The sequence below is a fragment of the Blennius ocellaris genome (genome assembly GCF_963422515.1).
Source record: "Blennius ocellaris genome assembly, chromosome: 10".
In the NCBI taxonomy this organism is placed as follows: domain Eukaryota; kingdom Metazoa; phylum Chordata; class Actinopteri; order Blenniiformes; family Blenniidae; genus Blennius; species Blennius ocellaris.
This window is the reverse complement of record NC_137659.1, coordinates 15149730-15177324: the sequence shown is the minus strand read 5'-3', so window position 1 is coordinate 15177324 and position 27595 is coordinate 15149730. Positions and strand designations below refer to the sequence as shown.

The window sequence follows — 27595 nt, the reverse complement described above, 5'->3', positions numbered from 1 at the left end:
GTGAGACGGAATCGGGTCACGCAAGCTAGAGTCTGTCACAAAATACTTTTTAATTCTTCTATTCTTGTAACATTTTACAAGTTAAAGGTGGATGATCAACTCATGTTAGTCTCTTTCCGGGTGAGCTTCAGAGCAGTTCCAACAAAAAAAGAAAAGAAAGAAAGAAAAGGGAAGCTCTAAATAACCTGCTTCATCTTTCTGGTGATGAATCACGTCACACTGAAAATCAAATGAGGAAATCGGCAAACTGTGGTTGTTTTAAAAGATGAAGAAATACATTGGAGGGGGGGGAAAAAAAAAAGGCATGAAGTCACAATTTTTCCGCAGCTGAAGGAAAATAAAGAGGAACCACTCGATTGTGGGGAAACCCCCCCCCCCCACCACCACCACCACCACCACTACAGATAGTGACAGAAAGCTTCACCGCCTTTCCAGTAATAGTGAAGCTTCTTTTCTGGCTCCCAAAGCGTAGCTGGAGCCGGGTGTCGCCGCAGCGGCGGCTTGATAAACGAGGGCCACGTGACGCGAGCGGCGGAGTTGAGGAAGGACACGGCGTTTGTGCAGAAAGCAGCTGAGCTTCTACATTTCCAGCAGCCTATTTCTGGCTGCATACTAAATCATCCACGTCAAAGCTCAGGCGCCCCCCCCCCCACACCCCCCCCGGAGAGATTGGTGAGAGTCACACCTGCTCCTGTTTAGAGCCACTGTGTGAAAGAGGAGCGGTCAAACAAGAAAAGAAGACTAATTGGACGGTCTCTCTGTTTCTCTGTGGGAGCACGACGGGAGGGCTGCAGTTCAGCTAATTAAGCAGACCCCAGGTCTGCCGCCGCCGCCAGTGAGACATGTGGATCCCTCCCGGAGCAGCGCGGAACAGTCGGGACGGCACGCCACCGGCTGCTGGCCTTACATAACTCCCCCATTACCTGCCTGAACTGCCATCCCGCTTCAGTCCGCCGTCACGCAAACCCTTAGCGGAGTATGAGCGCGGCTATGGAGAAAATAAAAGCTGTGGGAGGCCTAAAGAGAATGATTAGGTTAGATTCAGCGGCTCATTCAAAATTATCAAGTAAAAGTATGACTCATTTATATCTGTTTTTTTTTTAGGATGTATCCATATTTGTAAGACAACAATCTTGGAGGTCTGATAGGATTTAGTTGCACAACATATAGCAGATTAATCATCATCACAATATCAAATTCACATCATACAGTATCTCAAAAGAATCCACGGTTTCTTTGCAATATGCATTCATGCGCTACATGTCGACATATTTGACCAATGGGATGGAGCTCTACTGCCCCAGATTGCTTTGGCAATATATCGTCTTTCGTCTTCATATCAACATGATGCCAAACCTGGATGGCATAGACAAGTCAGACACACAAAAAAAACCATTGTTCCATAAAGAAATTCTGCTTTTAGGAAAAAAAGACCTTTGCAGGGGAGTCCTAAACATTTTTAAGTTACTCATTTATAGTAACTTCAAGCAAGTTTTATCGAGCTGAAGGACTTGCTGCAGCCTCTGTTTGTGAAAATATGATTCAATTTTATTATCTATACTCGATCAAAGTGAGACGGCGGCCCACAGGAAGTCCTCTCTGCCGCCTCCCTGCCTGCAGAGATTAAGCTTCTATATTTGTCCAGGCTGATGGACGACTCTGGCCTGGCGAAAGGTCAAGAGCACCAGAAATGGATGCACAATATTGCCCGAGTGTGAAAATGATTTTTTTTTTTCCTGAGTGATGGATCCACTGTGATTGGACCCGCTGCTTCTCGGCAGCCCATTTAGCCTCGCTGTGTTTTTTAGTGAGGCAGCAACACAAACACAAACTGCTGGATCGTTTGATATTCAACTTTTCAGTTGAGTTGGCGACGGGCGACCTTTGCTGCAGCTTCACGCAGTCAGAGAGCAGAGTGTGGCCATGTAATAAGGTCTCAGAGTAAATAAATCCTTAGGAAACTGCTGAACTTGACCTTAGTTCAAGCCCAACACGTCTTGGATCATGACTTGGTGTGTGAAAGCTGTGTCGTGGTATTATCAGTCCCACAAAATGAGCATCAACTGGGCCAAACGGTGCCTACTGGAGCAAGGAGGTTAGATTTTGTCTTGTGGCTGCAGCACAAGTCAAGACAGCCTTTTTTTTTTTTTATGTAAATCAATAATGAAACTTTGAGTAGACGAAGCCAAAATTACAGTATTTGTCTTCACTTGCATCTGTCTCTATATTACGGACTGCTACCAACCAGGACAGCTATACTATAGCTATATATACATACTACACATATACTTTAGGTGTCACACCTGCAGGAATCGATGATTCCCACGAGTGGGACAAGACCCAGCACTCGGTGTGTGCGTCTCAGGTGTTGTGTGTGGGGGGACAGGGGGTTATGTGTTGGTGTGAAGAGAAACTCGACTCTGGCCACCAAACGTCCAGCAGGAATGTCTTGAGAGTGGGGAGAGTCCACCACCTGTCCACGAGCTGGAAACACACACACACACATACTGGAAACTCCATTACATGCTCGTCGTGCTTCTGAGGCCCGACATGCTCTCAGTGTTCACGCTGATGTTTATGTTTACGTGAGCTATTTCAGGATTTGACATTCCACATTTATATTGGTACAAGTTTTCTTAAAACAAAAAACAAAACATGCTATTCTCAGTAAATCACCTGCAATGTGCAATACAATTGAAAGTCAAATATTTGCATGAGCACTTAGTGTTTAATTCACACACGCTAAAAAAAAACCCAGCTAAAATTCAAAGTAATGCTACGAATTACATTTCTCTGAAACCTCATTAAATAAACTATGCCACCAAAGAAATGAGTCAAAAGGAACAGTAACATCGTGACTAGAAAATGTAAATGATAAAAAATTCACACATTTATTTATTTATTTTCTCTTCATTACATCCATTGTACGTTTATATGGCAGCTGAATTTTGTCAAATATTATAACTATTGAAGATCGAACGCAGCATTTCCAAAATGTGCTCAACATCATTTAATTAATCTCTCACGGGACCAAAAATTCCCCATTTGGGCCCCACAAACATTTGGTGCTTTTTACAAGTAGCACAAGTTGTGTTCTGAAGTTTTCGTGAGGATGAACAATAATAGCTGTGGCTAAAATTAAAGACTGTGTTTCAATGTTTGCATACTGGCACGCAGAAAGAAAAAAAAAACTGCCTCATAAAGGAAAGTTTGTTCAGCAAGATAGCCACTCAATCATCTTTCAGAAAAAAGAAAAATGGCAGCATTTTTCTGCAGCAGTTGCGAGTGAGGGAGCCGGTATGAACAACGTATATCATCTTACACATTAACGCTAAATTCCATCTCAATTAAACTGGGTGATTACTCTCCAAAACACAAAACTCATGTAGGCGAAAACCAGTAAACCACGGCAGATTCCAAAGGGTTTTACACACACACACACACACACACACACACACACACACACACACACACACACACACACACACACACACACACACACACACACACACACACACACACACACACACACACACACACACACACACACACACACACACACACACACACACACACAGAGGCCGCTTTGTCTATCGACCTGTATATTCCCCGTGCCCTGGTCGCCATGGCAACCTGTAAACACGGCAGGCTTCCCCCAATCACAGCGCAGAAACATCACATCACTGCTTTATCAAGATGGGACCATTCAACAGGAAGACGGAGGGGTTGTGGGGCGGGGTGGGGGTGGGCTGAAACCATAGTGAGAACAGAAAGGGGTGTGTCTGCAGACTGACCCAGACTGCAGACAACACACAGGCACACACACACACACAAAGACAGACACAGGCTACAAGCAGCAGAAGGTGCAGCTCCCAACTGACTCTCTTTCCCAGACGAGCTCTCTGGTAAACTCACACTGGTTTCAAAAAAGACAGAGGACCTGCTGCAAGTTATTACAAACAATAAATATACACGTCGCGACAAGATGGAACACCTGCTGCACACCTATCTGCTACGCTTTTCTTTTTTTTTTCTTATTCAAGTGAACAAATTTGATCATTTCAGGTGCTGTAAGTGAAAACCTATGCTACTTGTCTGACCTGCTAAGTTGTAACTTCCACTTGTGAGTGGAAATTGTGTGTCCTGGTCTACTTACGGGGACATTTCTCCGGACCCGATACGTACAACAAGTTGAGCACCGGGAGCATCGCACTGAAAGCGTGCGCTTCCTTCAGATTAGTTTTTTTTCCAAGAAGCCATGTACCGAGAACAAGCTCTCAACGACCAAGTTGATGCCAAACATGTGAAAACGCGTCACTTGCACAGCTGACTTGAAGGAGTGAATATTTCGGAGAAAACCCAGATAGTGAAAGCAAGGCTGCTCTTCTTTTCCTATCCAAATAATCAGAAGGAGAGCTTAGGCGAGCAGTGAAAAGCCTCAACGGCTACGTGACACTACTTCAGAGGAACGACTGATGGTCTCGGAGGCAGGAAGCCTTCAAGTGAACAAACCGGAGCAGATAACACAGTGTACGCATTACGAAACAGCTCATACGGCTTCTATTGACGCACAAGCAATGAGAGTCTGAGGTCATCCTTGTTTAAAGCAAGTCAAATGTGCAAAAACGCAAGAATAATCAAGATAATCTGAACAAATCCAAACAAACCGTTGTTAGTTGTGCTGATATGGAGTCTGAATAAATTCTCCTCACAAAAGATTGTTTGGTTTATACGGAATGAGATGATCAGCCTGATGTGGCCCAAGATGTTTAAGAGCATGCGTGAAGAATCTCGTGGTAAATTACGTAACTGACATAAATACAAACTCTGACTGCAGGAAGCACCTCTATGTGCCTTTCTCTCGGCCTGGAGAGGTCAAGTCAGCATTTTGTCATATTGTTCTAGTCAAAAGAACAGAACACCCGTTTTAAACTTTACAAATATATTGATACCACGGAAAAGCTCATTTTAAGTCAGTCATCCATCCTTATCTTTAAGTGTTTTAATAGAAAAACACTTCCTAACTGCAAGAATACAACATATTTACTTATGGTGATCTGAGACTGTTTATATGTGGCTTTGAGAGAGAGATATGAATTGTGAAACATGTTTTTTGAGACTTAAAAACAAAAATGAAAATTGTCTTTTACTGACACCTTTCAACCAGAGAGGGGCCTCACGAGCTCTGAGGTGTGAAACACACCAAGGGGGAGCATTTTGTGTGAATGAGGAAATTACAGTCATTAACAGATCGGAGCCCCCCCAACGGAGAAATTGTGTTTGTATCAAGTCGGGCGGGGGAAAAAAAACCCAGAAAGGGAGAAGCTGTGAAGAGTTTAATATGTGCAGCCTCCTCCTCCCTGAGGATCTCTGCTCGGAAACAGTCCGTCAGCGCCGTCATTATCTCATCTGTTTCATGTGTTAAACGCCCGTCTGCTAAGAGCGCTCATATCTCACGAGCCCTCCTCCAACGTGTAACCGGACAGGTCGCAAGTTCCTCTGGAAACCATTTGGATCTACCGTCATATAATAAGTGTAGTAACTGGAACGTTTCAGTGACGGCTGGAAGCCGCATGGAAATATCCTGAAGTCAAAATTAGTAAATAATATTGGCAGAATGTGTAAAATCCGATCAGTATTAGATCAAAATAACACCCTCATTCTTCCATATCAGCGTTATGGTGTGGAAATATGGGGAATTAATATGTTGATAATAATTCTAAAAGTGAAGTGACAGAGAGGAGCTTCACAGCACAGCTGACGACAGCTGTCCGCCAATGAGTTGTCGGTTCAACGCCGCGGGCGGGGAGGCAGCCGCTCTTAAGCTACTTTATGTCTTTATAAAACCTGTTTTTAGTCCGACGTGCTTTGTTTGTTTTTTTTCTTTCTTCCCCTAACCGTGATTTTAAACTAATCTTGAGCCACTTCTTCAAAGGAACTATGTGTCTTTATGTGTAAAAAAAAATAAAAATACATTGCTATTCATCCCAGGTCAGTGAAATGTTACAACTAATACACTTATTATGATAAGTCGTCTCAATGGGAAGCAGAAAAACTGAGAACAATGACATTTTTTATTCAATAGTGAATTTCTATTTTCCTTGCGGGTGAAACTAATTGCACTCAAACCACAAAATCCAAACAAATGTAAATAGAAAACAGGGCAGACTTTCAGAGAGCACATTTTGCCCCCATTGGCCAACGAACTGAACAATTTTTGGGTTTGAGAATCCACTTCTGGAAAAAAAAAAAAAAAAAAGCAAAGCAATCATCAAGGCTTCTGTCCGTGGAGTTACACACAATCTCCTTTCCCATGAAACTGAGCCCCTCCAACTGTGTGGGAGGTTTTGGAAACATCCTGTAATTTACAGCTGAACACCGGCTCATTCTTAGGCCATTAGTAACAAGAAGCTGTAAAAAACAAAAGTTCACAAATAAAAGGAGCCCCCCCCCCCAAAAAAAAAACTGCTTCCTGGGACGTTAAACACGTTCAAATGTGGCGTATGAAGCGCGCTTGTCTGACTGCAGGTCCGGGCTTAGAATAAATCAGTGTCGGCAGGCGAGTCTCTTTCTGCAGGCAGCTGATTGTGAGCGAAGGGCTGCAGCTTCGCTCTGATAAGCAGAGAGAGGCTCTCCGGAGAGGACAGATACAGCACTCAGCTCAGCCACACAGAAACATCAACACTATTCTGGTAGCGGCTCTACACGCCACTTAAAGGGACACTTCGGGACAGATTTTTATGTGCGCTGGAGGTCATCTTTGTGACATTTTAACTCCGGGGGTTTTTTAATCGCTGGTACTAAACTGTCAGGATGAAAACGACCCCAAAAAAAAAACGAGGTGTTTTTTTGGAGGCAGCTTGAGGAAACAAATGATGAATAGAACATTAACACATCAGCCCCCTTCTCAGCAAACACTTGCTTATGTAACTGGTGGCAGATTAGAGTTATCGGGGGCACAGGAAGTGCCTGATAGATACAGTATGAACTGTGATGCCACCGGGAGGATGTATGTTCCATTGGCTTGTCTCAACATCGAAATAGTTCCCGAAATATTTTTTGTAAATTACCTTAACCTCCACTGTTTGAATTCCCCAAAGTCCATTCACAACAAATAATAATGAATAAGCCAAAAAAACAAGCTTTCAAAAGCATCTCGTCTAAACACGGCAGAAGAAACACAAGTACTATACTGGATCTTGGACTTTCGTCCCTCCACTGCCTGGTATCTTATGTAGTAGAATGTGAATCTGAGTGTCTGCAGGAGGAGCTCTAATCACTAAGATTTTCCTTATCTACAAGTTCAGGCCTTCGCTAAACGTTTTCCGCCGCGGCAGCTCTTTGCTGCTCGGCCCGAAGCGACGGCGACTGTTTAATATTTAAACGCGCCGACGTCGGCAGGACGCGGCCGCATTTGCATCTACAGAGCAGATTCTCTCGCTCAAGTGTCAATCAAGGCGACGGCTTCTACGAGGGGGGTCGGTCTCGCGGGTCAAAGGTGAACGGCGGTGTCACCTCCTATCAGACTGATGGGAGCAGCCGAGGGAGGGAGGGCGCGTCCAGAGAACCATGTGTGTTCGGAGGTTTGCCATTTCTCGCCAAAAGAACAACAGAAAGAAATGTTCTGACAACAAGACAAGCAGCAGCAGAGACTCGTGCATCACTAGATCTTTGTATACAAATAAATAAAAAAATACACAGAAGAGCAGAAGCGCTCATCTCTACAATCCAAAATACATCGAGAGGACAGCAGACGATGACAAATAAATGAACTGCAAAATGTACATTATCACCGAATTTATTAGGATGTGTATGAAGTCTAAGGTTTCTCCTCATTCATCCTGAATGTTTGGGAGAAGAACATTTAACAACGCCCCAGCAGGCATCCTGTCAACATGCACACGCTGTGAACAGCAGTCCAATGGAAATAATCAAAAACCAGCAGACCAGTGGTTAGAAATGAGAAAACTGAATGAAATGAAAACAAAGAATTCAACAATTCTAACCATCTGATCCAGGAGAGCAACTCTTCTGAATGTTTTACAGTTGAAATGTACACAATTACTAAAACTGCACTCAGCCATAGAACATGAGTGATTGTCAATGAGTATTTACTTACAATTAAATGAAGTTCAACCTGAGAATATAGAAAAAATAAAACAAAAAACACAGGATCGAGGACTTTAGATAGACCTTGGAAGCCATGCAGGGTTTCTAATCATGTGTGTTCTGTTATATTTAATACGTTCAACCACAGTCTTGAAAAAAAAAAAAAAACGCCACCACATACTAATCTTGCTCTCAATCACAATCACTTACATATTCTGTACTGAAACATTGGAAGTGTCAAATTGTAATGAGCATCCAAAGTCTCCAGACGCTTAAATTCAAATTACAAATTGAGATGAAAAGTGCATCCAAGAGATTAACTTGTCAAGAGTGAAGTCGTTTACAAACGCTAAAGCTTTTGCCTTTTCCCTCGACATGCTGTTGTGTAAACAGTCTTAATGACTTCCAAAAACTCGTTCTCAGAGTTTTTGGAAATGTAGATGACTCACAATATTTTCAAATCTGCAGAAGTGACCCACCTAACTGACAGCAGGAGACTTGCTTCAAGTTGCTGCACTGAAAAGTTAATGAGCCCAGGAGTCCTATTGTTACTCTGAGGGCTTTTATTGTGGAGGGCACATTTCCATACAAAAGGGGAGTCAGGCAAGCTCGCGCCGATGTTTGACCCACACCTCAACCACACTTCCCAAGTTGTATTCACACCAAAGACGGTGTGAAAAAAAGTCCCTTCTTCCATTTATTTGAAAGTGATTAAACCTGCATTGACATCAATCTGGACCAGCCAGTCAAGTAATCAGAGTGGGAAACTGAAAAAACACATGATTAAACTACATTTTTAATTAAGTTTAATTCAATTAATTTGGATAACCACCCAAAAAAAAACACTACCCGAAATCATCGTGACATCAATTAACATCATTATTCTTCAACGTCAACAAAGTGTATTTACCTTTCCAGAGTCGGCGCAATCTGCTCAGGTAAATGACACCAAATTAAGCGTTTGGCTGACGACACTGAAAGCAGCAGCGGTCGTCATCGCAGTTTAACATCCAAACGTTTGAGCAGAATGTTCAAACGTTGATAGTTAAGATAATACACATCTTTCAGTATTGTCAAGGTGTACAAACAGCTTTGAGGTGATGTTGTGTCGATTGGCTGTAATTTATTGACACTCGTCAGATTTGGGTCTCAAATAGTCAAGTCAATACGTCTTAAAGCAGTAAATCGTCGGCACACAACTGACAAGGGGTAAAAAGCAGCTCGGAGTTTGAAAACGGCCCTCTGATGGTGTGAATAAATACACAGCGAGACTGAAGACACTATTTAAATAAATCATCGCATATATAAAGCTGCACGTACACACAGACACGGAGAGAATCACATGAAAACACACAGCTCATTCATTATAGAGCAGCCGTCATGGCCTCTGGGTCAGCGTAGAGTGCACACACGCACGCACACGCACTCACGCGCACACACACGCGCACACACACACACACACACACACACACACACACACACACCCCTGATTAAAAGCCTTCCTGTGTCGATGCCCTGAACCATCACAACAACAACACAAACACACGGTTTAATTAACCTCTACTATTTGATCATTTTCACAGTGTGTGTGTGTGTGTGTGTGTGTGTGTGTGTGTGTGTGTGTGTGTGTGTGTGTGTTCTACTATCCATCATGACCTGCTGGAAAGTTTCACACCATCATATCTCTGTTTGCAGCTCGTTGTGTTCAGGCTCACACACATTTACTAAAAAAAACCCACACTGGGTACAAGTGCTAAACTGTGTACCACACATACTGCTGACTTACTGCACACTCATCTCATGCAGACTTGAAACTGTCTGCAAATTACAGTATAATGATGTACTCGTTTACAATGGTCTTCATGTTTGCAGCAATGTTTTATGAGTGTGACTCGAGGCTTCATTATGTGATGTTTGAACTTTAAATAGGGTTGCATGAGACCAGTTCAACATGTGATTAGTGATAATGGTTTTAAATATTGCAGCATGACTTGGGATTGCAGTGTTCTTGGCTCACTCCCAATAGGTGTGTAACGTTGCAATGATGAAGTACAATATAACCCATTGTCAGTACAATCTGTGGCAATAGAGCTCTGTCTGATTGGCCGTATATAATGAAACGCAGATCACGAGTGCACAGTGCACCGAAACCCTTCTGGAATATGTATTTGCCCTGGTTTTGAAGTGGTTTTTTTATGCAAATGTCAATGCTTTTTCTGTAGTTTCACACAAAATGTTAATAATATAAAACAAAACTGGGAATTTGGTTTAAAAAGAATCTATTACGCAGACGTCACAACAGGCAAGTATTTATTATTTTGACGCCGTCTATTCTTCACATTGTTACTGTCTTATTGTTGATCTTTCCAACTCCATCATTGTGTGACTTGCAGCAGCACGACTTACACTCCCCACAAAGTGATAGCTACGATGTATCAGCTCTGACAGATAGCTGTATTTCTCACAAACCAGTGGCTCAGAGAAATGAGATCAAATCTATTTCTACAACCTCGATCACTGGAGGGTTCCTTCTAATCCTCCTCATCGCTGCTTTTAAATTCACGGTGAGGCTGAACGCTCCAGTGGCTGGCACGCTGAGGACACTCAGAGGGGGGACAGACGTGTATCATCACCAGATCGAGATGATCGATGACTGCATATAGCCCAGAAATACACGCACCAAATCAAGAGTGGTTGGGGGCAAGACAGGTGTGCAAAATAGCAAGGCAGTACGAAGATACTGATTGAAAACAATTGGAAAAAACTTTCAAACGTGACGGCAGCAGAGTCGCTTTAAAAAAAAAAAAAAAAAAGAGCAGGAATAAAGACGGTGCTTGTAGTGAAGCGCTTCCTGAAAAAGAAAATGTGCAGTCCCTAATGTATCTGTACATGAAATATTAACACGGCCTCTCCAGGCTGTGAAACATGCGTTGTCAGAAAACACGCCGGTGGCACAGCTGCTTTAGAGAGAGTCAGAGCACTGGCAAGGTAAAGAGCAGCCACTGAGGTGAATAAAGCACCCAATGTTCAGAACAGGACAGAAAGAACATGCACATGCACCCAGAGACCAGCAGAGCGGTTAGTGTCCTGGAAAAGTCGGTTTCAGTACAGCTTCACTTTAATCCAGACCGAGTCTATGATGATAAAAATCAAGACTTTGGTTAAAGATTGATTTCAATACCGTTTGTGGGTTAGTTTGGAGCTTTCAGACTAGCAAACATGTCAGCTTGAGCTCAGTAATTCCATATTCCTTCGAGCCTGTGCTCATTATGACTCCACCAGACTGCGATTTTTAACAATCTCACACAGCAAGTTCACAGCTAGCTACACCGTACGACAAAAATCGAATAAACTCTGGGTCACGATATGAAGTTTGCTCTGTGCAGATTGTACAATGAAACAGAAGCTGAACCACAGCCTGGGACAACGCGGGTTGATGAGATTGCGCAAAAAATACATGCTCGCGCAAGAACAACACGTTCTAAACATAAACATGAATGGAGCGCTGTCCGTTGTGGCATCTATGGTGTTTGGAGAGAAATCCCTAAAAAAAAAAAGGGAGGAGGAGAACATGGAGGTAGTCATGGGTCAAAAAGAGAAGCTAACTATGAGACGCTAGTTCGGCAAAGGGAGTTTGAAATAAATTGTTAGCATCTACTAGCATCTACTGGCATTTTATGCAAGCCTTTACTGTTGTGGGCTTTCCTTTGAGAACAAAACACACACGTCATATAAACGTAACAAACAGGTCGCAGCAGCAGTCACGATCACACTGCCTGACTTTTAACGCACGTTGTCTTTGCGTGCAAGACCATGACAAGGGCCGTCCTTGAACCGGTCTCGGGGTACAACGTAGGACCACTGATTTAGAGCGAAGACCAAAGATTTTTCCCACGATTCTCCCACAACTGTTAATCTTTTGGCTGAAAATTGCACATTTAGACTTGTCTGAGGAGTGGTGTAGGGTGAGTTCAAGACAATGCTCACACTTGTTAAGCGGTTTCTGCCTACTGGACCAACCAAATTTGCACTCTGGTTTACGCACACTAACATTTGTTTTTCCAACAGTAAACCACACAACGTAGACAAAACAACTCTTCGGCAGCTGTTGGGCAGCTGTCTGTCTTGGACCTGGTTCTGGCCTGGTGGTGTTAAGACTGGTTCCACACAGTTGTTCATCTGTGGTCTGTGACTCGGTGTGTCCTGTACTTCCATGTGATCCGGAGACGCTCTCCGGTGTTCATACCAGGACCGTGTGGGGTTTTCTACAAATGAACATTGGCAGGAGACATGCAGACACTTCTATTTACGGCACATACGCTGTCGGCATGTTTGTGAATCCACTGGTCCGCTTTGCGCAGTCATAACTTTTGACTTCTAACACTTAATATTTCCTTCCAGAACACATGGAAATTACTGTGTGAACTATCGTCAGTATTTTAGTCACAAAATCCCCTCCTTAGAATCTGACTGTGGATCTTTGACTGCAGATGGTGGCGGGGAGGGGGATTTCGGTTTCGCTGCTTCGCATAAAGAAACGACTATTTCCTCTGCGTTATCGACATAAAACTTTCCTAAAGGGAACATGTAAAAACACGATTAAATCTAGACTGAAATGCTGCAGCTGAATGAAGCCAAATATGAATATACGTAAATTGTGATGTACAGACTAATTCTTTAATTACTTGGTCCTCTGACATCCAGTCAGAAAGGTCAGTTTGTCAACCTGATGGCACTTCATGCAGCAGAGGGTTCTGCATGAAAGCCCTCATTCATTACCTCCTTGCTCACTATATTTCATCTGAACATCATGTGACGTTCGAGTGGAAAATGCAATTAGCATAACTTAACCTTCAAGCCGGCTGTTTGGCTAACCGTTACACACTCCCAATGAATGTAAATGTTATGTGAAGCGGCCGCGGGCCGATTTGGAGCTCTCAATCAGCAGCAACAGCTGGAGGAGGAAGACGAGGAGGAGGAAGCCTCTTCCTCGCGGCCCGGCTCAGGATTTTAATGGCTCTTCAAACATCTTTTCAGAGCACAGTAAAGACGTGTCATCAAAAGTCAGTTCTGGGACTGCCCAAAAATGTAAGAAATTTTAGCAAAACATACAAAAAGAAATATATATATAAGATTCTGGACATCAATTCGATCTCTCACTCAGCAAATTAGGTCACGTCACCAACACGGACAGAGATTTGATATCCTTAGTTAGAATTCTGCTACAAATAGCAAAGATCTCGGTTGAAAGCGGAGAAAATCATTTGATCTCTGAACGCTGTGACCAAAATGAGTGAATTGTAGCATTAATATCATACTTTATGGTTGCAGCATTATCAAAATAGCCTTTTTTTGTAGTGGTTATATAAGGTTAGAAATCTTCTGTATGTTTTGAAAGTCTGATAGATATCCTTTGCCTGCTGGAACTAGGAAACAGGACTTACAGCTTCTTTTAGCTTTAGTAAATATATCAGCAGTATAGTAAACATAACAAGCTGACTCGGAGATTGAAGAGGCCCCTACAAACCCTAAACTATGAGATTCATGACAAGCGAAAGTCATTCATTCAGCACTGACACCATTCGAGGTGGGCATGTAGCTAATGTAAAGGATGAAAACAAATAAAATCATAGGATGAGGAGGAACTGGCGAATGCTACCTCTGAACCCTACGTATTTCTAGAAATATGTCGCCTTCCATCAACCTGTATTAGAAGATGAATATTTGGAATATTATCAATGGACCAAACTTATAAATTCTGACAAGCTCATTTTTAAGTGACACCCCAAAGAAAAGATGACAGATCTTCAGTGAACTGTCCTACCGGACTCCCCGTGCTCCACTTCGGCCCTCAGGACCCTGCTGATCCGTCGAGACAGTGAGCTGATGAAGCTGCTGATGGAGGACGCTCGCTCCACAGCGTCCGATCCCGCCTTGTGGAGGGCTTTCCTCTCATTGTCGTTGCTGCCGGTTCCAGGCTCGGATATTGATCGGAAGTAGGGCAAAACTCTACGCTTCACCTGGCTGGCACCGTCAGGCTGAGCCCAGCGCCGGTGTGTCGGGTTCGCAAAAGTGCTGAGCTGCCGCAGGGGAGTCGGTGCAGATGTGTTCCACTCGTATCTGTCCAATGGCTGGAGGTTGGTGCTATGCCAGTTCTTCTTGTGATAGTGCCAGCGGGAAGCAGCCTGGTAAGGAGCCTGGACTGAAGTCTCAGAACCCTCAAGGACTGCACAAGTCTCATTCATGGTCCAGTAATCACAGGCCTCTTCCAGGCAGCGGCGAGCAGATGGAGGCCTCCAAAACAGCCGGCACAGCTGGTTCGCCAATAGCTGTGCTCAAACGTGGACATACTAACCCTTGCGGCACATTTCTGACAGCCAGAGTCCAGTGGCTGAGGAGCTGCTCAAACGTGGAAGTAAAGAGCTCAGCTTAGGTGGCTGGCGACCGTCTTCCAGGGAGGAAGTCAGGTGTCAGTGCATGACCAATCAGCTTTCAGCTTTTAGCAAACCAGCAGATTGTGGTTTCCCGTATGAACAGCCTGGAAACTGAAACCACACATGGTGTCAGTCGTCTTGTTTTTCTGCTGTATTGTGTGCGATCTCTACTTCCTGTTTAATTTTTTTTTTTTTTTTTTTTTTTTACTGAATAGTGACAAAATGATAATAAAAGGTCAAACTATATGGCCTTAAAATTAATCAAAAAAACTTAGAATATCGCAAATGCTTCAGAAAACTTGATGCTGTTAGAGCACTTCACAAAGTCAGAAATTAGGAATTAGAAAGTTTCACAACTACATGTGTTTCAACAAATTTCTTTTTTAAGAGGTGACAGTATACACAATCATAATGATCAAATGTCACCTTTGACTTTTTGGTTTGGTTGAATATGTGTCATCTGTGGCACCTACTTATCAGTGATGAGTAAACATGATCAAACTACAAACTGATGTAATGTTCGGTCCCTTCTGAGACAAACTGACACTGTTTGACGTCATATTGACAAATCCAATGTATATATATATTCTTTGTCAAATACCATGATTCTGCCCAGACATTTTTTTTATTACTTATTAGTTTAAGCATTGCAGCAAGAAATGTCGGTGTATTTTTTTATGAATCAACCTTGAGATCGAAAAAATATTACAACTTCACATCTCTTATGAGTTAGTTTAAAAAAAAAATCAGAACAGTTTCAATTAGGGATGCACCGATCCACGTTTTTTTTAACTTCCGATCTGATCCCGATACCCGAATTTGGATATCTGTCGATACCGATACTATTCCGATACAGGAGCTCTGCTTACTTTTATGTTATTATCATCATTATTGTTGATTTTATATGAGGCTGTAATAAACTCTTCTCTACACGCCAGCTCCTTGGCGAGCATCCGTGTCAATACTTTGCAGTGTTTTGAGCACAAAATACGTCCAAACAGCGAGATGTTGTCAAGAAAAGTTGGATAGCCACAGTGCTAATGCGCTAGCCTGCTCGCTAGCTGTAAACTATGGAACGGATTTGCTGACACATGACTCCGCGTCTCATTGAGTACCGCCTCCCTTCAGGAAATCCATTCCGCATTTTGCAGCCAGGAAGCAGAGCAGCCGGCAGGGAAACACTTGTGGAGTCATTTCGGCAACAATAAAGCACAGACGAGGCTTCACGGACTGGACATCTCTGCAGGTTGGATCGGAAATTTCCCATCGATGAATTACGTTGGGATCAGAACCCGATACTGATACCGGATCGGACCGGCCCCATACCTAGTTTCAATTTGGCACAAGTAAAACTCAGAATTGGGTCACATTACGGTGACGGTGCAAGTGCGGCCTCAGAGCCATCACTCAAACAACCAGAGTTATGTTATGTGACTTATAAACGCTATTACAAACAACTACAAGAAAGAAATGTGAGGATGGCAAATAGCAAATACAAAATAAAAGACAGAAATGAGCAACAACACAGAAGTCGCTCAAAATGGAAAATCCTAGCAAACATGGCAAATGTTTTGTCTGAGAATTTTCAACAGAGTTTGAATTGAAGCCGTGTGCGAATGAGATCTGGCAACACAATACCACTTTATTACCAGTGTTTAATTGGGGATTTAAAGGGTTAAATGTGCCAGCACTCTGCTGAATGTGGGATCTCATGAATATGCATAGACACTGAAGAGTACACCCCTCCTCTCTGTAGAGCCCCAGGCCTCTGTGGGCAGACAGGAAGCAGGAGCGACATCCCACCGAGACGGGGTCTGCTGAGAAAACTCATCCTCGGAGACAATGGACACAAAATAACTTCACTGCACTCCATTGATCACTTCACTGATGGAAAAGCTTGGCCGCGGCACAAGAAGGAAGCCGAATGGAACCCCCCCCCCACAAGAGTCACTTTGCTTGTTGATCCGTATGAAAACAAGAAGTTGGGGAAACTGAAATTTAGCTCGTTCAAAGCCGAAATCTTCCAGTAAACCTTCTTCCTATTGAGGCTTTAAAGAGCGCACTGCCCCGAGTGACCCACATATCAGCATTTATTGGATAATGAAGCGGCTGGTGGAGGAGGCGACGTCACATGTGGGTCAGAGTTAAGACCCAGGAAGCCTTAAGCCGCGGAAGAGTTTAGGAGAGAGCCATGGACTCAATGAGCTGGCAAGAAGCAATAAAGTTTGAGGTCTCTAAGCATCAAGAGATAGAATCTACCAACTAATCCCAATGTTAAAATGAAGATGAAGCAAAAACAAAACACCTGGTTGACTAACCAGATCACCTTCACCTGGCTGGGATTTTTAAGGTCCAATGTTGCACTGTGGCTGTGCTGCGGTTCCATTATAACGCACAATAAGTTATCAGAAAATCTGAACATTGTTTTGCTGGGAAAACAATTAATTCGTATCAGGTTGAGATCCTTTTGTGTCTCAGGCTGCTGTGTCCTCTTCTTCAATTCAGCTATTCGCAAATTAAGACACTCAGAAAGTGAACAGAAAGTCACTGGACTGAGGAAGAAAGGTTCTACCACCCAATTTCCAGTGTTCAAGCACCAGAGTACACCTAATATCGGCCTGTCACGGCATTCCTGAGTAATCTGATTACAGACGGGTGCTGATATTAATAGGTATTAAGCTAGCGAAATCTTAGTCAGATGTGAGGAGGAGCTATTGTAGATTCCTGAAGTTGTGAGAGTGGCTTCCTTCTGGGTGACTTTATGGAATCATTCCCAGCAGCGTTACTCATTTTATACATGAAAAGACTAAGACTGAGGAAGAGAGGAGAGTCACACAAGTTATTTCAGGCGACAACATTGTTCAATCCGATAGCATCAATTATTAGTGTTTATCTTGAAAAGGGCACAGTGGTTCTTTGAATCACTGTGGCAATCTGATGGTTGAGTAACTCTAAAAACATTCCTTCTACTCATGAAGAAAATCCTCACTTTTTGTCATCCACGGTCCTCTGAAGAATTCGGAATTAGAAACGGTACACGGAGGGTCACAGTCGGTTACAATCCTGCCACGCAACAAGTAAACACTGTTCACAGAGACACAAAGGGGGAACTATGCACCAAACCAGATTCACACGGACTTTAAAAACAGTGAGCGTTCCCTTTAAATCTGATGGCCTGTCTGAAAATAAACATCCCACAGCCGGCTGATCTCGAAACCACGACCGTTTTGAATGATTTCTACACAGTATTTGATAAATAATCATAATCTTTTCATTTTTTACACTTAAACTTGCAGCTTGTTTTTACTTGGTTGATATGCTGACTAATAACTAATCTGATTGAATATAGTGACTATGAAATGTGATGTTTTCATTCAGACACAATAAACAGGAAATCAACTCTGTGGGCTGGAGCAGGCCCTGAGAAGTGTTGTGAACTGACTGATCACGCCGATGCCGTTTGGTCGGGCGCCACTTTGTCCACTCCTCATCCTCATCCTGCCGGAAACCAGGAGAAGACCAGTGGCCTCCAGCTGGAAATAGCAGGCAGCTATAAAATGGCCAATAAATCAGCAGTCGGTGGGGAGTTGACCCTGAGGAATTATAGGTAAGCCTCCTACAGTTCTCACATGGGGGCTGACAGTTGACACTCACTGATCTGAGGACAGACGACTCCTCCAGAAAATGAAAAGACAGTTCAAGACCAAGTTCAAGATCTCAAGTCGATTGGATTGCTTGGGGAAAAAAAATGTCAAGTTGAGGCGACGTATTTGTTACTTTTCCATACCATGATGCTCTTGCTTGTGTACATCAAAGCTTGCTTTGCTAGTTTACACTGTATCAAAGAGTAATTTTTCACTTGAAAACTTCTGTGCATCTCTGGACCGCAGAACAAGTATGGAGCATTTTACAGACTGGTGGCCCCAAGGCCCCGCAGCTTCATGAGCTGTCTGCGTGTGTTTCATCTTTTAACGCGTCTTAAAAAACTGTGTTATGATGTGAAACACGCTCAATGAGGGTACAAACTCCACGCAAAGTCTTGAAAGGTTAAAGCAGCATCAAGTCTATTGAGAAAAGTAAAAAAGTCAAAAGTGATCTCACTAAATTTTACAGACAATAAAGAGAAAAGTTCATGATTGGGCCAATTGAGTGGCTATAGGCTAGAGCTTTGGCTCATACCACAAAAAGTTCCATCACTCAACAACTGATTTCATACAAGTGTTGATGTAAGAAAATATAAAAGACGTTGTTAAGGTGCAGTAATGGAGCCTGAGGGATTACGTCAGAACAAGTCTTCAAAGTACAGCCTTTTAATGAAAACACTGTCAAGGTTTTCAATGTCTGTACTTGTGTTTTGTTTAAAGTGAGGACTTCCTTTGGTCTGTGCAGTATGTTCACAGATTATTATTGAATCCGTCATCTACTGATGTGGAGATTGAGGCGCTCCTCGATCTAATCTATAGGTATGGAGTAGTTGATTGAAGCGAGCGTCCACAGTCGGGACAAAGACAATAGATGAAGCTATTTTACTGAAAGTTTGACAGCAGCAGATAAACGGGCCCTGAGGTGAGGCTGCAGCAGCATCTGAGATGACAGCACATGATTCCCTAATCCCATTTACATTCACAACTCGCGCTTTAAACCTTGCAGGCCGTCGGTGACACAGTGATCCACTTCTGCTCTGTGGTTACAGCTTTCAAAGGTTCCAGTAGGTAATCAGATTAAGGACTGCGAGGACCTGACACCTGACGAGACAGTCAAACAAGGAAGCTTCCCCTCCGACCAGGTACACGGATGCTGAAGTCTTGAGCGTTCAAACATTGACATAGGAATCATTTGATTGCAGGAGCGATGGGCGGATCCTAAAACAACAGAGAGCGGCATAAAACACTCATACAAAAGCAGAGTGAGGAGCCCCGGGTTGTTCCAGATTTGATATGATTTGTTTAAAATGTGCAAACTGCTCTCATTGTGAGGCAAAACTGTTTGTACGGGCTTATTACATCATCATGGAGTACCAAGGGAACGGTAATAACCTGCCTTATCGACAGACATTTCTCCTTCCTGGTAAAGAATGACTGATCATATTTGGTCTTAAAGTCCGTTATGTCAGATGTGGCACAACTTTATGAGAGGATGCAGCTGCAGACCTATGCAGATGTTCTATATGCCTGATTATCACACAAGACTCGTGATGCGTAGAGCATGTTCAGTAAAGGCCCCATGGAGAGGGGCTTTAATCGCTTTAATCTTGTTATTAAAAGCATTTTGCAGGTCACTATACAAAATATAAAATATAAGGATGGAGAGGTCCGGTTGCTCCATGCCTCCATTCTTTGGAGCCCACGAGCAAAACAAAAACATGAAAACTACTAATGGGGGGGGGGGGGCTGGTAACGCAGACACATGTTCGATTCCATGATGATCAACACGCTACAGCCATGCCAGCTCTGGGCTGATTAGAATTCTCTTTAAATCCCTCATCCTGTGTTTTTCCACTCGGTGTCCCGAAATAGACTGCGGCTTATTTTGGTCCAGTGAAGCTGGACTCCTTGTTTTGTTTCAGAAGGGAAATCCTGTCTCAACGCCCCCCCACCACCACCACCATCCTGATAACAGCGGGGCTTGGAGGGAACTTTCCATTTCCTCCTCTGATCAGTTTCCATTGTCCCCAGGACCACGACATGGGCCTGAGCCCACTCGCCTGACGGCAGGCCGGCGTGGAGGGAACCAAAACAACCAGCGACACTCCATCCAAAATGCTAAAGTGTGAACCATGTAAGACCTGGTCTCTCCAACAAATCTGTTTCAGCTCAACACTTGGAGATCCGAGACTGAAAGAAGAGGTTTCTTACAGTTAATCCCGTCTCTGAGAAATGGTGAACATCTTCAGTACTGAAGTAAATACAACACTTTAATCGAATACAAGACAGTAACGTTGGATTTTCAAACGTGACACCCACGATTAGTATAGCCGAGACTTCTAGGAGAGCATTTGTAACTCATTATTGTTGAGAGCCGTAATGCTTGGCGTGTGTAACGGAAACATTCCCACATTTAGACAATCGAAACGAAATAAACTGTGAAATGAGGACGGCCGATGACAAAATGTGGATGAAGATCTGAGGTTCTCCCTCCATACGGATCGTTTTTCAAGAGAATCTCAGTCAAATAAACGGAGCAATGTTTTACTGGGTGTTCTAAACAACGTCTGATTGTTAGTTAATGGGGTATGAGCTGCATGTGGGGCAACAACTACACCGACCTCTCTGAACAAAATCCATCTTTTAAATGCTTAAAAATCTTCTTTGGGTCTTTCAACTTAGCCAGAAGCTGACAATCTTGAAAATATACAACTAAATTTGAAGCAGATAAACGTCCAAAGTCCCGTAATGAGTCAAAGGAACATCTTTTTGGCAGTTTTCCCATTCAAATAATTAACACTCAGAATGTTCACTCTGCTGGCTGAGCAACTTTGACAGTTTAATTGTGCAAGTGACCAATTCTGAGGAACTTCTGGAGCTTTTCCCAAATTAATCATGTAATCTAAGCCTTTTACAAACAGAGTTTAGTCCAAACCCTTGGCAAACATGAACACATCAAACAAAACTGGCCTGAAGAATCAAAGAGGAATGATCATTTTCACAACATGTTCGGTTTTTGTTTTATGATTTAAAGACAGTTTTCCTTAATGCAAAAGACTCTCTTGAATCTGAGGTGACAGGAAAAAGCAACAACAACAACATGACTTGAGATGAGAGTCTTTTTTTCCAATGTCCGGCCTCAGAGAACACATAAATCTAACGTCCGCCTCGCTGGCTGCGGTCCAAACCTCCGGCGGCGTGCCTTGCTCCTTGCAGGAACCTCAGGTGTGAATTGGCCCGCAAACAACAAACTCCCACAATCCCCCGTCCAATATGCTTGCTGAGAATCTCAGCGGGCAGGATTGCATCCGTCCACCAGCGACTTCCAACGAAAAAAAGAGCCCGGCTCCACCGAGGGAGAAGCAGATCCCCCCCCCCCCCCACCCCCCCATCGCCGACCCTTCAAAGGGACTGGGGAGCGTCAGTTTCATTGGCAATGGTATCAAGAGGACATCATGACTGACAGCAGTTGCATTTCCCCCAGTCTCCTTCCTACGATGTGACATTTCACAGTTTGTATCACGTTGTGAGGACGAACAACGGGTACCTGGTCGTTTCATACATCATCTGTCACGGTCCACGGTTAATCCCCTCACCAGATTAAATGATAAAGCATATGTTCTCATGTTCATCTGAGCCGACTTAACTCCTGAACGATGGCCCGTTCGGCCGGAGGGGGTGCGTGGAGGGGAAAAAAAAAAAAAAAAAAAAAAAAGGACAAATCCAGAGTTAAAGTGCCTGGCTGCAGTCAGTCAGCTTTAATAGGCTTATACACACCAGCCTTTCTCTGGATAATGCACTTTGTCGATGCTTCCATTGAGCCGACACAGAGGCTGATTAAAAACAACCGCTTCCCTTTGTGCCGGCCCACGTTATGTTAATTAGGAAAAGGGGGAATAGTTAGGGAATTACTTTAAGTGTAATCAATAATTTATCTCAATGAAAAATGCCTGATTGGATATGTAAGCCTATCATTTGGAGAATGTTCATAAACAAACTGCAACTCAGCCCAAGCTGGAGTATTTTTGCAGCTGCACATGTTATCATTGGGAGATTATTTTTAAATTACAAAAATGTAGATTTATTTTGTGCTGCAATGCAAAAGCTTTCTCTCTATTTTTTTTTTTTTTTTTTTTTACAGTAGTGTAGAACAGTGATTCCCAACCGGGGGTACACGGACCCCTAGGGGTACGCGAGGGTATTGCAGGGGGTACGCAGAAAGATTATAAATTAGCCTACAGTATCCACACACACACACACACAAATTATACTATATTATATTGTATTATATCATGAATTTTAGTAAGGCCATACGTTTATTTTCCATGAGTAGCAGTTCGTCCACAGTGATTGTAACACTACAATGCACATAATATGAAAAGACTATAAAGTGGCGCGCTTTAAAAAAAAAAAAAAAAAAAAAAGGTTCACATTCTTGCTGCGGGCGCGCACGATTCGCGAAGCTAGCTAACTCTAGCTGCATACCGACTGTAAACATGGATGCATGGCTAGGCAGGAGTAAACGTCCAGCTACCGCTACTGCTACCGTCGCCTCGGACGCAGGCACAGGGGAGCCCAGTGAAAAAAGGAATTATGAAAGACTTATGAAAGACAAGCAAGCGCAAGTATCTCATTAAAAGGTATGTTTTTACACTCACAATAATTGTTTTATTTAAATGAGCAGTTGGATAGATAGAAAGACAAAGGGTTAAATATAAGTACACATTAAGGCGAATAATCACACACGAGAGAGGGGGTACTTTTCACATGGAAACCAGCTCAAGGGGTACACTGGTCAAAAAAGGTTGGGAACCACTGGTGTAGAAAGCCGCTTGATTGAAGACGGTTGCTTTCATACTGTAAAAATGTAAAGAAACCGTTTCCAAATCAGAAAAAACATCAACAGCAGATGGTCAAAGTTTTGACATTTACAATCTCGCTCTAGAATATGAGGCTAATTAGTGACTAAACTGTGTGTGTGTGTGTGTGTGTGTGTGTGTGTGTGTGTGTGTGTGTGTGTGTGTGTGTGTGTGTGTGGTTTTTACTTGAAATCACACTTATATCACACTTCTATTATTACTATACTGTATCCTCTGACAGAATTACTGTCACAAAGTGGTAAACATGAGCCTTTGAACATTGTGAATTCAAACAGAAACACGGAAATCAATCGTCACTATCTGCTTGCAGTAAAAAAAAAAAAAAAAAAAAAAAAAAAAAGCTAATATGTAACAAGAAGTCATAAAAGTCTCTCTCTGACAGTCGCGACTTTATTCAGGCGAACAAATCATTCGCTTCTTAACATTCGAGAGCAATCGAGTTATAAAAGCGACCCAGGATTAAAGGAACTATTATTACTGGACAGATTCTCCTCTTACAAAATAAACTCCATTAACAAAAGGAGAAGAGGATGAGCTCATGGTTCAGTAAACCAGGCGTCATCGCAAAGCTGACCACGCCCTCCCATGACTTCAGGCCAAAACATCTTCCATGTTCACCAACGACCCCCCCACCACCACCACCACCACCACCGTCACCAGCGGCCCAACCTGAGTGCAGCGACGGCGCCCATTGTTGGATCTATTTGAGGTATGTGAGTTGTAGTGGACGGCAGCGAGGACCTGATGCCAGAGCCGAGGTCCTGCTGGGTGAGATCACTGGCACAAAGCAGCGGCTGACATCATGAAGGGGTGGGGGGGTGGGGGTAGAGGGTAGGAGGGTGGAAGCAGGGCAAACATCCTGACACGAAGCACTGCAATTGCAGATTGCGGCGCTGCATCGCATGGAACCACCGCCACTGCACGTTTCGGCAATTCAAACTCGCAAGAAACAGACTTTGGCCAGATTTAAGGACTGTAAAATGAAAAAGGGGGTTTAATGAAATCCTTTTCTAAGCGCGAAAATCTCCTAAAGGGGAAACTTGCATGTTCAAACACCAGTAATAAATCAGGGATTCAATTCCAAATGAAGGCAAGTGAATTAATAAGCTATTAAACAATTACATATTATGATTGTATTACTTCTCCATGAGTTATTTGACTCACTGGGTTCAAAAACTACCATTTTTCAAATGTTAAATTTTCCCAGCATCCATCTCTCGCATATTTATACCCTTTAAATCCAAAACTGGAGCCAAACCCAGTGGACGAGGAGAAAGGGAGGCGCCCAGACCCATCACAGGGAGAACATGCAAACTTCACACAGGAAGGCTGCCGATTCCACCAATCCGACCGAGGAGCTTCTCTCTTTATTTGCGCAGACGACTCATGATGTATCAAAACTGACATTACATTTAAATTCTTATTGATACAACTAAAGATACTTGACCAGCTCACCTCCAGCCAAGGTAGGGAAAACCAAAAACATCGCCGTGACAACACCCTCGACAGCCGCTGAAACTTTTATTTTAATGAAATAAATGGGAAACAAAAGCGTCCCAGATGGGGGGAACATGAGCTTGCAACAGCTGCGACGCTGGCCTCCGCTGTGGAAGTCACCGGAGAAAAACTGAGTCACCGTGTGGATCCTTCATTCAGTCACTGCGTCATATTTGGACGACTGCGTGACTCCGAATATTCACACTCTCCTCCAACATAAGTCTCAACACGCTGGCTTGACCCGGGCAACCGCTTTGTCTAATTGACGTCCATCAACTTTCTTTCTTCGTCAACAACAAAAAAAATTTAAGTTAAGAGAAAATGTCAAGTTGAAACAGCCCCCAGTCTCTCCAGACTGAATCACATTGCTTTTCTTCCAGATACACAGTTTTGTCATGAAGTACAACAGTTGTGAAGTACTGTGTGGGAGTTTTGTTTTTTTTGTTGTTGATATTCTGATGATTTAATATGGTTTCGGGTGAAAATATTGACATCCAAAGGGATTACAATGTTGTGCGGCTGTGGGCGATGTATTTTAGAAATCAAACAATGGGAAATTTTGAAAAACCTCTTGCAGCAATACTTCTAAAGCAATGAGTCTCAGGACTTTTCTTTTTTTTTTTTATCACTTTTAAAACCAAAGGAACACCCTTTAACTCTATGTGTGTACAATATAGCACAAAGGGTGAGTTGTTAAAGAGCTTGTTGCCAAAAAAAAACACGTTGGGGAGTTGATATGGCGAAGTCCATATGATTTTTTGACATCTTTGTCAAAAGCGAAGCCAGATTGACCTCTGCTCTCTGACCCTTGGAAGGTCACACATGAGGTGTGAGTAAATCTCACCTTTGTGTGGACAGTATGTGACAGAACTAGGAATAACTTTAATGACAGCTTCATGTCAAATCTTAATTCTCTCCACTTCAGTCTGTGGCTATGTCCAAACTTTTTCATCTTTTCTGTTGAGAAGCTGGTGTACCGTCAGTGGATTAACCATAAAAGCCTCTTTGGGACAATGGGGCTGTTTTTGTGGATTTTTCTATACATTTAGTTATTTAATCGTGGCCTGGGAACAGCGAGTGACAATGTTGAATTAAATATGCATTTAAAAGTATAAAGTATTGTTTCAACAGCATTAGAAACATTCATAGGATTGATGGGATCAACACCTTGTCTTCTGGATGGAGAAAGTATTTCAAACTATTGAAAAGTTACAGGGAACCAGATCAGATCCAAGGCCTGCCGGGGAGTCACACCCTGATCCGGTGGTCCCGGGGGGTGGGGGGGGGGGGTGACCTTTGACCCCTTGTGGATGGGACCCGGGGTGAAATACTGGAGGAATCCGCTGCCGTGTGGCGGACAGCGGCAGCTCCATCAGCCGGCCGCCATGACCTCGGCCTGGGCTGTTACCTGCTCCTCCGGACGGCAGCAACCCTCCACACACCTCTTCCTGCTGACCCTCTGGGAGCACACCTGTCCACACTTTTTGTTTGTTTTTTTGTATCCTTACCGTAAACCCGAAGCCAGCCCTGCTGCTGGGACACGGTGTCCACCAGGATGCGGTCCATCACGGGATCCAGGAGGCTCAGTCCGCCGTGCAGAGACTCCACGTCGCCTGCCAGAGAGTCCGTCTCCATATCCAGACGACCAAAACTTGTTCTCGGTAAAAGAAACACCAGAAAAGTGCGCGTTATCCTGGTAAAATTAAAAAAAATTAAAAAACACGGCTAACGTATTGAGACGACGGGAGAAAGTGTCACGGGTCCCCGGTCTCCTCCGTCACGGGAGACTTTTTGTCGCTCTGACCCGTCCAGCCGCACCGAGCTAGCCGTTAGCAGCGGCGGCAGCCCGCGGCGGCGGTCCGGCAGCCCGGCTCGCGCTCCCTCATTGTTCCGCTCTCCCAGGTTCGCTGAAGCGGGCGTTAAACTTCCACCAAACCGAAGCCCAGGTGGTTCTCTGAGCACTTTCTCTCCCGTAGCCACTCGAGTCCGGCTCAGCGACTGCTGTTAAATCCCCGCGTGAGCCGCTGAAAGTGAGCGGAGACATGCGGCGGTGACTCCGTCTGCCTCCGGCGGGCTGCCCCCTGTCTCTACCTCCGCCGCCGCTCGCGCTCCATCCGCCAGGCGAGCCGGGAGTACGCGGGAGCGCGCCCGGTCAGGCTCGCTCCCTCCCTGCGTAGACAGGAGAGGCGGGAGCGCGCAAAGTGAGGTTCTGGGACCAGGGGGTCACGGAGCTACATAACAAAAATAAACTTACTGGCAACAAAGTGGGGGGGAAATGTCAGAACCCAAGTCAGAATCAGTCAAAACTACTTGTAGGGATGCAGGATGTTTACACAAACAATGGCAGCAGAGAAACAAAAAGGCATAATGACATGCAAAACAACAGCGAAGGAATCACAAAACCACTCGTTCTCAAAACAACCACAGTGACTCAAATGAGGCGCAAGTGCACAAACTGATCACGGACAAATCCGAAGCAACAACACAGTGATGAGTAATAAGTGGTAAAGGAAAGCACTCAAATCAAATAAAACACATAGCGCTCTGACAAACAAATCTCCACAATAATGAGGTGGGTTGTTGTTTTTTAAAGCACAATATTCTAGCAAGTATGACAAAACGTAACATAACAGAAGTGTGCACATACTGACTCCAAATTTGCAAATGACGCCCATGGGGAGACATGAAACAACCTGCGATGGTGATGAAAAGCGAAAAGAAAAATACAGCAAAGAATAAAAACACAGGTAAAATAACTAAAATTGTCTTGAAACATTGTCTAATGGTAGTTTTGTGTTGAGAGGGTTTTTTTAAAAGGTCTCTATTAGGGACTGAAGCCCATTGAGGATTTGGCTGCAGAATAAACACAAAGTAGTTTAGTGCCATCTGCTGGCGTTTGTGCGTATGTGCAACTAAAAGCTCCACTAAATAGACTGACAGTGACGCGACAGTATAATTATTTGAACCACTTCTTCAGCAATGCCTTGCCTAAGGGCACCTCGTCAACAGATGGGGATTGATAACAACTTGT

The 27595-nt window shown here is 43.6% G+C and overlaps 1 protein-coding gene across 2 annotated transcripts in view; it reads right to left on the bottom strand.

Moving 5' to 3' along the window:
• rasal2 (RAS protein activator like 2) overlaps nt 1-26649 on the bottom strand; it is a 68003-nt gene extending 41354 nt beyond the window's left edge. For both annotated transcript variants that reach the window (XM_080503543.1, XM_080503544.1), the window contains exon 1: nt 26073-26649. In XM_080503543.1, coding sequence (XP_080359669.1) covers nt 26073-26199 — 127 coding nt within the window. In that variant the 5' untranslated portion in view covers nt 26200-26649. The remainder of the gene's footprint in view (nt 1-26072) is intronic.
• Nucleotides 26650-27595: the final 946 nt, after the last annotated feature.